At 48.0% G+C, this 15,458-nt stretch overlaps 1 protein-coding gene across 1 annotated transcript in view; it reads left to right on the top strand.

The window, feature by feature from the left end:
* The window catches only part of DNHD1 (dynein heavy chain domain 1), a 70,222-nt gene extending 61,944 nt beyond the window's left edge, over window positions 1-8,278 (top strand). Inside the window, 11 exon segments of the mRNA XM_066360074.1 lie at window positions 2,381-2,686; window positions 2,942-3,094; window positions 3,271-3,449; window positions 3,581-4,552; window positions 4,759-4,945; window positions 5,102-5,218; window positions 5,320-5,521; window positions 6,315-6,406; window positions 6,566-6,715; window positions 6,937-7,745; window positions 7,928-8,278. Coding sequence (XP_066216171.1) covers window positions 2,381-2,686; window positions 2,942-3,094; window positions 3,271-3,449; window positions 3,581-4,552; window positions 4,759-4,945; window positions 5,102-5,218; window positions 5,320-5,521; window positions 6,315-6,406; window positions 6,566-6,715; window positions 6,937-7,745; window positions 7,928-8,278 — 3,518 coding nt within the window.
* The last annotated feature ends 7,180 nt before the right edge of the window (window positions 8,279-15,458 follow it).

Genomic DNA, 15,458 nt, shown 5'->3' with positions numbered 1-15,458 from the left:
TTAAAGTTCAGTGAGTACATGGTCTGAGTCCCATGAGATAAGCCCATTTCTTTTCTTTTCTTTTTTAAAAAATTTTTCTGAAGTGAGAAGTGGGGAGGCAGAGTGACAGATTCCCGCATGTACCCGACTGGGATCCACCCGGCATGCCCACCAGGGGGCGATGCTCTGCCCATCTAGGGTGTTGCTAGGCTGCAACCAGAGCCATTCTATCACCTGAGTGGAGCCATGGAGCCATCCTCAGTGCCCGGGCCAACTCTGCTTCAATGGAGCCTTGGTTTTCAGGAGGGGAAGAGGGAGACAGAGAGAAAGGAGGAGGGGGAGGGGTGGAGAAGAAGATGGGTACCCTGGCCAGGAATCAAACCCCAGGACTTCCACACGCCGGGCTGATGTTCTACCGCTGAGCTAACCTGCCAGGGCCAAGCTAATTTCTTACCTACCACATAGCCTAGCCACTTTTCCAGTAGGGAGAAGAACAACACTCATTGCTTCCCCTACCCTCCAACTTACTGTGTCAGTTAGGAATGTTCTCACTGACAATAACAAAACCCCAACTTACTATAGGGATTTATTTATCTTATATTATAAGAAGTACTGAGATAAGCAGGTACAGGGCTCCAGTGTTGCCTTCAAACACCCGGATGGAAACAGATAGTGGTGTTATGTAGCCACAAGCCCAGAACTCCTGAAGCCACCAGCAGCTGGAGGAGGCAAGGAAGGAGTCTACTTTAAAGCCTTCAAAGGGAATGTAGTCTTGCCAACACTTTGATTTTGGACTTCTGGCCTCTAGAATTATGGGGACAATTTTCTGTTGTTTCAAGCCACCATATTTGTGGTAATTTGATATTGAATTTGTTGCTATCCCTCTAGGCATCATGTCAGAATTGTTGATAGCCATTTCTGTTCCTTTTGTCAGAAAAACAAAAGATCTTCCAGAAGTCTGAACAGCCAGATGTAGTAGGCAGAATTTGGCTCCCATAACCTCTGTCCTCCGGTGTTACTCCTCTAATTATGTTACGTGGCAAGAGAGACTCTGTAGTTGTAATTAAGGTTACTAATCAAATGATCTTAAGATAGAGATATTATCTTTGATTATCTGGGTGTGCCCAAAGCCCAGTGTAATCAATCAAAGAAGACAGGAGGAAAGAAGGGAAAGTCAAAAGATTGGAAACACAAAAAGGATTTAATGAAATGCTGCTGGCTTGAAGGTGGAGTGGGCCACAGGGAAAGAGTGGAAAGGAAACCATAAGGCTGGGAAGAGGCCTTAAGTCCCAGATGATGCCTTGAGTTTAGCCCAGTGTAACCCTGAAGCAGAGTATCCAGTCATGCTGTGCTGGGCTTCTAACCTACAGGACTGAGATAATAAACAGTTGTTGTTTTCAGCTGCTAAATTTGTGGTAATTTGTTAAGCAATAGGAAATGAATAGTGGCCCCTCCTCTATTGCGGGGGTTGGGTTCCAGAACTCCCCGCGATAGGGGAAAAGCCACGTAGTAGCAACCTTATATTTATTTTATTTACATATTTTTAAGGCTTTATAAACCCTTCCCACATTCTTATAAGCCTTTCCCACACTTATTTTGCTGCAAAAATAATTAAAATAATAAATATATAAAAATACCTATATACCGCAAAATCCCACAATATAGCGAAAAATCCATGATACAAAATTCAATATATACAATTTAAAAATCCGCGATACAGGGAGACCACCAAAATTGAACCAAGATATGGTGAGGGACGACTGTATACCAAACTACAGACTCAGCAACCTCCACTTGCCTACTACTTAAGTGCTTAATACTTTTAAAAATTCTTAAATTTCTTAATACTTAAAAAAATAATAAATATTTTTCTTGTCTGGATCCTTTTGTAGAGGAGGCAAAAGGGAAGGGGCTGGGGTGGCTGCTGGTTAGCCAGACATCTGTATCCACCACCCTGCCCATGACTGGGCTAATTCCACAGTTGCTGGCCTTTCACTTACAAGCACTGATTTCTATAGTAGCTACGGCTCTTTTAGTTGTTAGTGACAGATTAGCTTAGGCAAAAAGGGAAATACACTGACTCTTCAACCTACAGAAAGGCAGAAATGGAGCTGATTGCTGGGGTGACTAGAACCCCTCCCTGGAATTTTATAGTAATAATGATGATAGTTAACATTTATTGACTGCATTCTAGGTGCCAGCTCTCTATGTATTATTTCATGTCATCTTCACAGTAACCCTCTGAGGGGCTCACTGATATCAACCCCGTTTGCAGATAAGGAAACTGAGTCACAAAGAGCTTAAGTGGCTCCCCTCGTGAGATGGAGCTCTGGGGTGAGCGTGCTCCCGAGCAGACTCACGCCTTCTCTGAGAAGAGCTGCTCTGCGTCTTTGTGCCGCAGGGAAGGGCGACAGCACAAATCAAGAAAAGGAGTGTAAAGAGGAGGACATGCAAGAGGAAGATCACGAGAGTGAAGAGAATGACAAGGCAAAGGACAAGACAAAAGCGAAGGAGGCAGAGGACACGGGAAAGGAGGAGAAGGAGGAAAAGGAAGAGAAGCAAGTGCAAGAGAACAAGAAGGGTGGGACGGAGGGACAGGAATCGTGGCCCACCTCTGAGTCCCCATCTCCGCCAGCTCCCTACCTCCACGTGCTCTCGGGCTCTGACCCAGACCTGGGTCCTCAGCTCCTGGAGGCAGCTGCAGGTGGTAAGAACTGGTCCCTTCCCACCACGACCTCCTTCTGACCCCGCCCCGCCACCCCACCCCCACTCTGTGGCCCCGCAGGCCTCACACCCCATTCTGACCTCAGTTCCCACCTTCATCTGGGCCATAAACTCTGTTGAAGAGCCCTGAGGGAACCCTGCTGTCCACCAGAGGGGAGCTTGTCAGAGACAGCTTTTGTGCATGGGGGTGTCCACATGCTGGCATGCTGGGTAGGGTATCCTTGCCTCCCCCTCACAGGCATGCCCGTGCTACTGACCAACATGGAGCTGGGCTTGGGGTGCCAAGAACTGCAATGGCTACTGCAGCGGGAGCAACTGAGCCCACCCCAGGTGCAGCCTGGTTTCTGTCTCTATCTGAGCACTACCCTCCTTCTTGGTGCCTTGGAAAAAGGTGAGGCCCAGTGGGTAAGTTGCCAGCTCAGCTTTGTGAACATACTAGGCCCCCAGCTTCCCTCAGTCTTGCCCAGAGCAGGCTCAGTACTGTAGCAGGGAACCACACTCCTTGTGCACCCCACCCTCTGGCTCTGCCCAGGGGAAAAGTTTAAGTGTCTCCCATGTGATCCCAAGCACTAGGCTGTGAACTGCTGAAGGGGCTGAATGTGCTGGATCTGGGCCTGAACATGGACATCCTAGAAGAACAGATGCTGCATGAAATCTTGTGCACAGAGCGTCCTGAGCTCAAGAGCTGCTGGCAGGACCTCAAGATGAGAATCCTGGACACCTGTGAAGCTGTGGAGGCTGCTGAGGTTTGGGGTCTGCTCTATGGGTTGGGATAAGCTTTGGAGGGGCCCAGGTATGGGGATGGAAAAGGGTGGAAATGATGGGGGACTGTGAGGTAAAAGGCCAAATCCATGCAACAAATGACTGTTATATGCAGGAGCGGCTCCTGCTGATGCTACTGTTGCAGAACCCAAACCACCAGAAACCAGCCAAGTTCCTGCGGGACATGGTAAGGACACAGGCAAAGCTATGCCAGCTGCGTGCCCACTACGAGGAGCTAGAAGACCTGAAGCTGCAGGAGGTGGTACTGTGGGTACCCTATCGGCTTGTGGTCTGGCATGCAATGGCCATTATCAAGGCCCTTAGCCCACTGCAGAATCTGCTGCCACCTTTCCGTATGAGCCCAGAGAACTGGCTGGCAGCCACCAAGCAGGCTCTGAATAGAGTAAAACAGTGTGAGAATCACTACGGACAGGACCTGCCCAGCCATCTGCTACAGCTCAGAACACAGCTGACTCGCCAGCTGCTGGGCAGCACCGTGGCTGCTCTGGGCCTGACCCACATGCCCTTGGTAGGTGTCCTGGGTGCTTTGGCTCTGCTGCAGGTGGCAAGGAAGGCACCAAATCCGGAGAGGCTGGCACTCTGGCCTGGACTGGCAGCCTCTCCCAGCATAGGATATAGCCAGCCCATCCCAGGTGTGGCTCGACCAGCCTGGCTAGGGCCAAGAGCCTGGCAGGAATGTGGAATGTTAGAGCTGCTGCCCGCATTTGCTGGGCTGCGTGTATCCCTGTCCAGCCACTCCAGTGTTTGGCAGGCTTACCTGTCGCTGTCATCTACGGTGCTGGGGCCTGCGCCTGGGCCTGGGCCTGGACCTGATCCACTCAGCCTCCTCCAGAAGCTGATCCTGTGGCGTGTGCTGAGACCCGAGTGCCTTGCTGGTGCCTTGGCAGACTTCACCACCAGCCTCCTGGGCCGGCCCCTGGATGAAAACCTGATTGCCTCCACCATGTCCTTCGAACACAGTCAGGCTACTCAGCCCCTGCTGATCTTGTTGCCACCACCTGGACATCCCACAGCCATCCTGCATCCCCTGACTGTCATCCAGAAACTGGCTGCCCAGCACGAGCAGGTCTGAGCCAAGCCTTCTGGCCACAGAGCAACCAGGGTCCCATGGGCTGGGCTGAGCTGGAGGTGGGGCCTCCCAACATTTTCATGGATCTTTCTGGATTACCCAGGAACTTTTGGGATCATTGTGGCATTCCTCTGGGTCCCTGGATCCCTTGGGTCACCTAAGTATCACTTCTATATATTCTGACATTTCTCTGTGATCCCCAGGGGCAGAAGCATCTGGAGGTGATCGCCCTGGGCTCTGAGGCCTGGGACCCAGTCTCTGTTGTGGTTGGCACTCTGTGCCAGGCCATGCGCAAAGGGCACTGGCTGGTGCTGGAGAACTGTCACCTGATGCCTCAGTGGCCAAAAGAGCTGCTGCAGCCCTTGCTGGGGCTGTTGGATGGAGCCAAGGGTGGGTTTGCTGCCGAGAGATTGTTTCTAAGACCCTTTGGGCCTGGCTTGAACTCTTAGGCCTCCTGGCCAGTCCCCTAGCTTCAAGCCTGTCCTCTGTGTCTAACTCCTGACTCCTTAGTCTCAAGTCTGATCCCTAGATTTGTCTGACCCCTAGTGGCCTCAGGACAGGAGTTAGAACTGCTTTTAGCCCAACCTGCAAGCAGGAATGTGATCCACAGAGATTTCCGTCTATGGCTTATTGTGTCTGCAGAAGCTATTGCTTCCTTACCAGGTGAGGAGCCTCTACCGTCTACCCCTTACCCTACGCCTCACAGATGGGATGGGGGGAGGGCAACTGAGCTGTGCTGACTCAGCACTCTCCTTCCTCTCCAGCTGTGCTGACTCAGCACTGCAAGCCTGTTTTCTGGGAGCAGTCCTTGGAGCTGGGCCATGTCTTGATCAACAGTGTGGAGCTAGCCCAGCAAGCACTCTTGAAGCAATCGCCTGCCAGGGCACTGCCTCTGCTTCTCCTACACAGCCTCCTGCTGCACAGGCAGCTCTATGGAATGAAGCTGCAGGCACACAGAGGGCGCTGGTGAGGGACCCACCCATCCTGCTCAGTTGCTCATGCAGCAAACACTGAGTGTTTCCCACAGGTTGAGATTCACCTCTGGGGAGCACCAAAGTGTGAGGGCAGGGGAAAGCTAAGGAAAGCTTCTCCAAGGACTTCAGATGTCGCTTTGAATTGAGTCTTGAAAGCAGAGGCAGATCAGGCGGAGATGGGGCCTTTCTGAGCAGAGGGAAGTCAGCTCAGCAGGAGGGAGAAGATGGCAGTGTGCTGAGGTGGACGTGCTGGGAGCTGAATGGGAGAGATGAGGCTATGGTAAAGGGGTCTGATTTTATCCCAAGGCCAGTGGGAAGGCACTGAAAGGTTTTAAGTAGGAGAAGAAATGTGATCCTACTTGTCTGTTGGAAAGATCACTCTGGCCTCAGTGTGGAGAAGGGAGCAAACAGGCTAGGCTGGAGGCAAGCGGAACAGTTTTAGGAGGCTCTGGAAGCCCTGAGTGATGAGATCATGGTGGTAGGGACTAGAGCTGTCACAGGAGGGACGAAGAGTAAATATGGGGTGAGGAGGAGAAGGAGTCAAGTACGGCTTCTAGATTTTTGCCTTGAATTGGGTGGCTGGTATGGAGGGAAATGATGGTTTCTGTCGAAAGCATGTTGTATTTGAAGTGCCAGGTGGCAATCACTAGTAAGCCCTCATGAATCTGGAACTCAAGAAAGAGGTTTGGGCTAGAGAGAAAGATATATGAGTCCTCAGCATATAGATGGTTTTGAAATCCTACTTCCTGCTCACTACTGTCACCCCCCATATCCCCCATCCCCAGGAGTCAAGTGACCCTGACCCGGGTCCTTCAGATCCAAGAGCAGCTGTGGGCCAGCCTTAGCAACCCCTGTACTGCCATGCAGGAGCTGGCTGGTGAGGTCCTTCCTGCCCCGTATGTAGCCGTCAGCCCCAGGACAGACTGGAGGGGGGTGGGGGTGGGAGTACTGAGACAGGGACATCACTTACAACTGTGGTTTGGGAAGGGGTAGAAGTGGGAGGGCTGGAACTGAGGGGCTCTGCCCTCCTCTTCAGCTTCAGTGTTCTATGGGGGTCCCGTGGGAGACAATAAGGACAGGGAGGCCCTGGTTAGCCTCGCTGATGCCTGCCTGAGCCCCAGCAGTGGGAGTTGGGACCAACCACACACCCCCCAGCATCTGCTGGCCACCCTGATGCCCAGCCTAGGTAAGCTCCACTCTCCACTCAGGTATCTGTGTTGGGATGGGGAACAGCCCAGTATAGTGCCGTCCTCCTGTGAATGTGAACAGCAGCGCCACCAAAGGAGAGGAGGGGGAATATTCACAGTTGTGGGATGATGGCTTACAGTGTCAGAGGAAGGCCTACTCCCATGGGTCTGGGGTGGGAAGAGTCCATCTTGTCTCTCAACCCTTACCTCCACCTCCAAGAGCTAGAGGAACTGGATGCTGTGGCAGAATGCAAGGCCCAGATGCAGGTACTGCCCACACCACCTGAACCTGGGACCTGTGGACTGAGTGCTGGCCCCCAGGTCTGGCTGTTGCGACATCAGAGTCGTGCTCTCCTGAGCGCCCTGCAACGGAGTTCACCCACTTGGGTGCCTGCACCTCAGGGAGGCTCCCGGGGCACGGAAACCCGGCTGCAGCAGCGTCTGGTTCTAGCCAAGCGAAGACTGGAGTCATTGCAGGCTCTGCTGAAGAAGACCACTTGCCAAGAAGAGCCTGGCGCCGGGTGCATGGGGATGGGTCTGAAAGCAGGGCGGCCTATAGAGGGATTCCTCCAGATGGAGGTGCTAGAACTGAGCCAGCTGGTGAGCACGCTGCACCAGGACCTCAACTGCCTGTTGCAGCACCTAAAGGGCGCGCTTCCGTGCGCCTCCCCCCGCTGTGCAGCAGTGGCCCACGCTCTCTGGACTGGCCGCCTACCCCCGCCTTGGCGATGCCATGCACCTGCTGGGCCACAGCCACCCTGGCACTGGCTGCGACAGCTGTCACATCGTGGGCAGCTGTTGGTTCGCTACCTAGATGTGGACACTGAAGTACCAAAGCGTGTCTTTCACCTCTCGGCCTTTCTCCACCCACACCGCCTGCTGCTGTCATTGCGCTGGGAGGCTGCCTTGGCTATGGTCTCCCTGGACCACTACCTGCCCAGCTCCAATTTGCCTGGTTGCCAGTGCTCCAGCCCCAGTCATCTTCCCCAGCAACCTCAGGAGCTGAACAGCAATCCTCTGCACTTCCAGGTGTCTTCCCGCAGCCCCTTCATGTCCAGTTCTGCCCCCTCAACTTTCCTGATTACGCCTCACAGCTAACCTGCCTTGCCTCTTTGTGATCTCGTCCCATAGCCCTATCTGCTTTTCTTATCCTACCCTACAAAGACCCCTTACCCTCCTAGCCGTGCCTGACCAACTTCTGCTGCCCCCAGGTGTTGAACAGCCCGAAGCCCGTGGTTCCGGAGACAGGGCTGCTGCTGATTGGGCTACAGCTCTGGAATGCTGAGTGGGACCCGCTAGCAGGGGCCTTGCAGGACAGTCCCTCCAGCCAGCCCAGCCCTTTGCCTCCAGTCAGCGTCAGTGCTCAGGCCCAGGACACCAATGACCAGCCACCTCCTGCTGGCCTGGCTGTATATTCCTGTCCTGTGTACATGGAAGGGCCCTTGGGCATTACTAGGCTGCACAGTAGGAATATCGTGATGCACCTGCCCCTGCCCACCAAGCTCAGCCCTGCCATCTGTGTTCAACGAAGAGTCCATGTGTGCAGCCCATCCCTGCATTGAGCCCACAACCAAAATAAAATTGGAGTGATTGGATGAAAGGGTTCTAAGATTTGTAAGGGGTGTTCAGTGTATGCACACTGAGGATGTGACATACTGAGGGAAAGCAGTGTGCACAACTAAGAGAAGAGGTGTGTTCACATGGAAGGTAGAAGAGGACGTGTGCTTGGCACTCCCTGGAGGGAGTGTGGGGACACTAGGGAGAACTGGGCCTGCTACTGGCCATGCCTAGGCAGATCTGGGGATGGCTAGTATGCAGGATCCCGAATCCTTGCCAAGCTCTGTACTGTGGTCTCAACATCTGTGCTAAATCTACAAGGGGTATTTCTAAAGGGATAATATTAGCACTCAAAGGCACTTAGTGGTATAACTGGGACTGTTCCCATCCTAGCAGTCATCCTTCCCCTACAAGAGATTCTCTGAATGAGCTACACACACACACACACACACACACACACACCAAGATTCAGGGTCTATTTCATCCAACAATTATCTGTTCCACATTCCTTTGAACCAGGTGCTCTTCCAGGTACTAATGAGGTTGTTCTAATGTAGGGAGACAGACAATAAAAGGCCAAATATAAATAAGTTAAATCTAGTGACTTTTAAGTGCTATTAAAAAATAAAGTAGGCTGGTATGTTATAGGGTATCCAAAGAGAAGCAGTTAATATTTTGGTGGTTAGAGAAGGCTTCCTGAACATTTGAAAGGAAGTATTTCCAGTAGAGAGCTTGGTAGGTGCACAAGTTTTGAGGCAGAACAACCCTGGGGTGCCTGACCAGTGGTGACGCAGTGGATAGAGCATCGACCTGGGTTGTTGGAGACCCAGGTCCGAAACCTCGAGGTCACCAGCTTGAGAGCAGGCTCATCTGGCTTTAGCCCAGGCTCACCAGCATGAACGTGGGGTTGCTGGTCTGAGCATGGGATCATGTTAATGATCACTAGCTTGAGCCCAATGTTGCTGGCTTGAGCAAGGGGTCATGGGCTCGGCTGGAGCCTCCTGAGCAAGGTACACTGAGCAGTAATCAATGAACAATTAAAGTGCTGCAACTACAAGTTGGAGACAGAATGAATGGATTTAGGAAATATTCTGAAGGCAAAGCCAGCAGGACTTGCTGATGGGATAGATGTGAAGACTGAAGGAAGAGGACAGATCTACAATGAGTCCTAGGTTTTGGGTGTCAGCAAGTGGGTGGATCATGGGTCATTAATTGAGATGGGCAATTTGAGGGTGAAACAGGTTGGGGGTTGGGAATCAAGCTCTGCTTTAATACGTTGAGTTATTATTAGTCACATGGTTACATACTAACTATCCCAGGGAAAACATCTCAGATAAAAATTGAGTCCGGGTATGGCAGAGTGAAAGGCGTACGTGGGTGTCCTCTCCTTTTTCCAGCACCAAAACTTACCAGGTGCAGCTCATCTCCCTCGCTGTCTGGCTAGGTACAAGCTATATGGTGGGAGGAAACACAAACAAAGTGCATACTGAGTGTCAGTGCACAACCTCTTCACAGTCACTAGTGTGTGGGGTGAGTGTGGTGCAACTGATGCCTTTTAACAAAAGGTAGAGCAGAGAGGCAAAACCTCCACTTTCTTCAGAAACCATTCCCTTCTCTTTCCCATGGTCAACTGGGGCATGGCTGTTCGTTCAGGAGAGGAGATCAGCAGAATATTGAAGAAGTCCTTTTGGATAAATGAACCCTCTATCCATGTTTACCATCACTACTATTTGTCCTCCAATAGGAGCAGGGAGTGACAGTGAGATTCCTGTAAAAGCATCTAAAATTGGTTGGTTTTTCCTACAAATCCACACCATTTTCTGGTCCAAAATTCATTATTAAATTGAGTCAATTCTAATTATAAAATTATAAAATAAATGCCACATGACAATACAGCCCAAATACAATGACTGCTGTAAAAAAAAAATTCCAGATTTGACAATTTCACTATTGAAATTGTCTAATGGATAAATTAAACTCTTATTAAGAAATTGAAATCCCAAATAATGAAGGAAGGAATAAGTAACACAGGACAATGGGGAGGAATACGTGCTGTCTTGTCGTAATGGATGGAGGTAGAGACAAGAGAAGGAAGAGTAGGACAAAATCAGTGTGACCTGGGACTTGGGGACAAAGCAGTGAACTGACATACCGAGGGCAAAGAGGTGTTGCCCTTTTCCCTCATGGGGCTTTAGACGAGATTACAGCATGGATTTACCACAGCCCCAGGAGCCTTATGAGGTCAGAAAGAGGGGTCTCTTGATTGCTAAATGGTGTAGATGCTGAGTAGGGATCCTTTAGGCTCAGTGGAGTATGAGGCAGAAAATCACTATGATTTGCAGCAAACAAAATTGTGAGGAGGCCAAATTAGTAGGGAGGGGCACAGGCCCTGACAGCTGAAAAGGACAAGATCATGGATTCATCGGTTTTAGAAGCAGATATTGGCAGAATGCCTGGTATGAAACTGGGCTAACTGTACCTAAGGATTTCAGCTTGTGCACACTCAGGAACCAGTATTAGGCCAGGAGAACCATTCCTTCCGATATTGAAATGTCCTTCCCTCTATACCCAGATGTCACTTTGGAGAGAAGCAGAGGCAGAATGGGAGGAATCTGAGTTTCTGAGCATTTATTTCAAAGAGAATAAACAAAACCTAAAAAGACTGAATTAAATTTATTTCTAGCCTCTTTCACTATTTGGTGGAGCAGAGAATGGTAATGAGACTTGTGAGGAAAATCAGATCAGTAATTGAGGAAGGAGCTAAGTTTTATTTGCATATTCAAGTTTATGAAGAAACTAGAAAGCCCGGCAGTCATACGAAATGACCGCTGTTCTAGATATTATAAATTGTAATTAAAATGATTTGTGCAAAGGTGTCTGCTAATTCAAACTGAATTACCCAGGGCAGGCGACGAGGATGCCCCTTTGCTTAGTGCCCCACGGGGTTTCCCCCTTCTACTTGCTTAATTGCTTAAAGTAGAGTGCAATGAAGGAAACCACTGGCGGTACATTTCTTTTTTTTTTTTTTTTTTTTTTTTTTGTATTTTTCTGAAGCTGGAAACGGGGAGAGACAGTCAGACAGACTCCCGCATGCCCCCGACAGGGATCCACCTGGCACGCCCACCAGGGGCGATGCTCTGCCCACCAGGGGGGGATGCTCTGCCCCTCCGGGGCATCACTCTGCCGCAACCAGAGCCACTCTAGCGCCTGGGGCAGAGGCCAAGGAGCCATCCCCAGCGCCCGGGCCATCTTTGCTCCAATGGAGCCTTGGCTGCAGGAGGGGAAGAGAGAGACAGAGAGGAAGGAGGGGGGGGGTGGAGAAGCAAATGGGCGCTTCTCCTATGTGCCCTGGCCGGGAATCGAACCCGGGTCCCCAGCACGCCAGGCCGACACTCTACCGCTGAGCCAACCGGCCAGGGCATGGCGGTACATTTCTTAAGAGCCACCGCTAGCTCAATACATCAGTCTCATTTTGCTGAGAAAGACGCATTTGCTCTGCGACTGAAGCAAGCCTTGTCTTTCTCTGCTCAGTGGTTTCTTTTTGTCGAGAAAGCCGTTTTTGTGCAGCTTTAGCTCCTTTTCTCTCCTCTTCAGTGCTGTATTTTCTAGGAGGCATTCTTAAAAGAAATTACGTTAAGACGTAGTTTTTATGTAAAACAGATGATTGCCAATGCAAACAAATGTTCACCTTCCCCCTGACACGCTCAATTTGCGTTCAGCCTTAAATTGTTTCAAAAGCAGATGATTGCCAATGCAAACAAATGTTCACTTTCCCCCTGACCCGCTCAATTTGCGTTCAGCCATGGCAACTTCACCCCATTGGCTAGTACAGTCATGCAAGCAACCAATAAGCTATCGGCGACAAACAGACACTTAAGCCGCATATAATAAAGATTTATGATCGGCTCTGTACACTATATGAACTAATAATCCAAAGACCAAAAATGTCATTGACTAGTGCTCTGTAGCTCAACCTTAAACTCATTTATTTCTGCAGCCTTTCAAGTCTAATTTGAAATTCTCATTCAGAAATAAGATATATAGGGGAAATGTCAGAAATATTTTTAAAAAGTACCATTTTCATCCACTAATGCTTAAGAAGCCATGATAGGTACTATTATTATATTTTACAAGCAAGTTATATGAGACAGATTTAGTAAATTATCCAAGGTCACAGAGTCAGAAAATATCAAAGTAGAGCCAGTTTTTGAATTCAGGCATTTCTCTTCAAAAGCTGTGAGAATTCTCCACAGCATTCTATTGCCTCTACCATGAGAATTCTCCACACACAGCATTCTATTGCCTCTACCATGAGAATTCTCCACACACAGCATTCTATTGCCTCTACCATGAGAATTCTCCACACACAGCATTCTATTTCCTCTACCATACCAAATGTTGGGTAGATAGTGGACAGCAAGACTGTTCATGCACTGTTGAAGGATGGTATGCTGGAGTAGTTATTCTGGGGAGAAATATGGCAGCACTTAGTGTTATTAATTAAATGCACTATGTTCTAGCAATTCTGCTCCCAGGTTTATATTTCAAAGAGTCACACCCAAAATGAGTTGGGAAGTGTTCAGTACTACTTTACTTTCTGAAAGAGTTTCTCTAGAATTGATACTATTTCTTTCTTCTATCAATGATTGATAGAATTTGCCAGGGAGAGAGAGAGACAGGAACATCAATCTGTTTCAGTATGTGACATGACCAGGAACTGAACTGGTACCGTCTTTGCTTCAGGACCATGCTGTAACCAAATGAGCTATCCAGTCAGGGCTTTACTCCTGAGTTTTGTGAGTTCTTCATGATTATAGATACTAGTCCTTTGTCAGATACATAGTTTGCAAATATTTTCTCCCAGTCTATAGCTTCCTCTTAATAGGGTCTTTCACAGAGCAAAGTTTTTAAATTTTGATGAAGTACAATTTATTCATGTTTCATTTTATACATACTTTTTGAGAGAAAGAGAGAGAGACACACACACAGACAGGGAGAGAGATGAGAAGCATCAATTCTCTGTTGTGGCACCTTGGTTGTCTATTGATTGCTCTCTCATATGTGCTTTGACCAGGGTACTCCAGCAGAGCGAGTGACCTCTTGCTCAAGCCAGTGACCTTGGCCTTAAGCCAGCGACCTTGGGCTTCAAGCCAGTGACCTTTGGGCTCAAGCCAGTGACCATGGGGTCATGTCTATGATCCTGCACTTAAGCCAGATGAGCCCGTGCTCAAGCTGGGGACCTTGGGGTTTTGAACCTGGGTCTTCAGTGTTCCAGGTCGATGCTCTATCCACTGTGCCACTGCCTGGTCAGGCTCCTTTTATAGATACTTTCAATGTCAAGTCTAAAACTCTTTGCCTAACTCTAGATACCAAAGATTTTCTCCTCCGTTTCTTTTCTAAAGGTTTTATAGTTTTATATTTTACATCTAAATCCATTTTGTGTTAATTTTTGTATAAGGTAAGACTAGGTCAAGGTTTTTTGGTTTGTTTGTTTTGCCTATTGGTGTCCAAGTTCTCCAGTTCTGCTTGTTGAAAGGGATATCATTCCCCCATTGAATTGCTTTTGCATCTTCGTCAAAAATAAATTGGGCATATTTGTGTGGGAATATTTCTGGGTTCTCTACTCTGTTCTATTGATTTATGCATCTACCTCTCCCCCAGCAATGACAATCAATGCTACAGAGCCTTGGTTACTATAGCTATGTAGTAAGTCTTGGTATTGGATAGACTGATTCTGCCTACTTTATTCCTCTTTTTCAAAAGTGTTTTAGCTATTCCTTTGTCTTTTCATACAAATTTAGAATAATTTTATCTATGTCTATAAAAAATTATGCTGGGATTTTGTTAGAGATTGTGTTAACTCTTCATCTCTATGGGGACAATTTACTACTATTTGAAGTTTTATAATCCATGAACATGGTACCTCTCTCCATTTATTTAGATCTTTGACTTATTTCATCAGTGTTGTTTACTTTTCAGCATAGAAGCCCTAAAAATGTAGTGTTAGGTTTACAGCTAAGTATTTTTTTCTTTTTTGAGCCTAAATGGTATTTTTAATTTCAGTGTCACATGTTCATTTCTAACATATACAGTACAAATAAAATTAATTTTTGTGTTTATCTTGTATCTTGCAACCTTGCTGAACTCACTTATTCTAGGAATTTTTTGTTGATTCCTTGGGATTTTCTATGTAGTCAAACATGTAATTTGTAAATAGAGATAATTTAATTCTTCCTCTCTGATCGTTAAGCCTTTTAGTTCCTTTTCTTGCCTTACTACATTAGCTAAAACTACTAGTGCTATGTTGAATTAGAGTGGTGAGAGGGGAAATCCTTTTATTCTTTTTGATCTTAGAAAAGAAGCATTCAGCCTGAGCAGATGGTGGCGCATTGGATAGAGCATCAGACTGGGATACAGAGGACCCAAGTTCAAAACCCCAAGTTTGCCAGCTTGAGTGTGGGTTCATCCAGCTTCAGTGCAGACTCATCAGCTTGAGTGCAGGGTTGCTGGTTTCAGCATGGGATCATAGACATGACCCCACGGTCACTGGCTTGAAGCCCAAGATCGCTGGCTTAAGCAAGGGGTCACTCTGTCTGCTGGAGCCCCCTGGTCAAAGCACATATGAGAAAGCAATCAGTGAACAACTAAGGAGCCACAATGACAAATTGATGCATCTCATCTCTCTCCTGTCTGTCTGTCCTATCTGTTCTCTCTGTTTCTCTGTCACACACACACACACACACACACACACACACACACACACACACATACAAAATGAAAAAGAAAAGAAGCATTCAATATTCTCACCATAAAATACGTTAACTGTAGACTTTTAAAAAATAGATGTCTTTATAAAGCTGAGGAAGTTTCCTTCTATTCCTAATTTTCTGAGTTTTTACCACAAATAGGTTTAAATTTTGTCAGACATTCTTTTTGCATCAATTGACGTAATCATATATATATATATATATATATACATGTATATATATATATATATATATATATATATATATATATATATATGGAAGCACAGACAGAGGAACAGATAGGGACAGACAGATGGGAAAGGAGAGAGATGAGAAGCATCAAGTCTTCATTGTGGCACCTTAGTTGTTCATTGTTTGCTTTCTTATATGTGCCTTGACCGAGGGCTCCAGCTGAGCCAGTGACCCCTTGCTCAATCCA

The sequence above is a fragment of the Saccopteryx leptura genome, chromosome 1, assembly GCF_036850995.1.
Source record: "Saccopteryx leptura isolate mSacLep1 chromosome 1, mSacLep1_pri_phased_curated, whole genome shotgun sequence".
In the NCBI taxonomy this organism is placed as follows: domain Eukaryota; kingdom Metazoa; phylum Chordata; class Mammalia; order Chiroptera; family Emballonuridae; genus Saccopteryx; species Saccopteryx leptura.
Note: the sequence above shows the minus strand (reverse complement) of the source record. Positions and strands in the feature narration are given on the sequence as shown.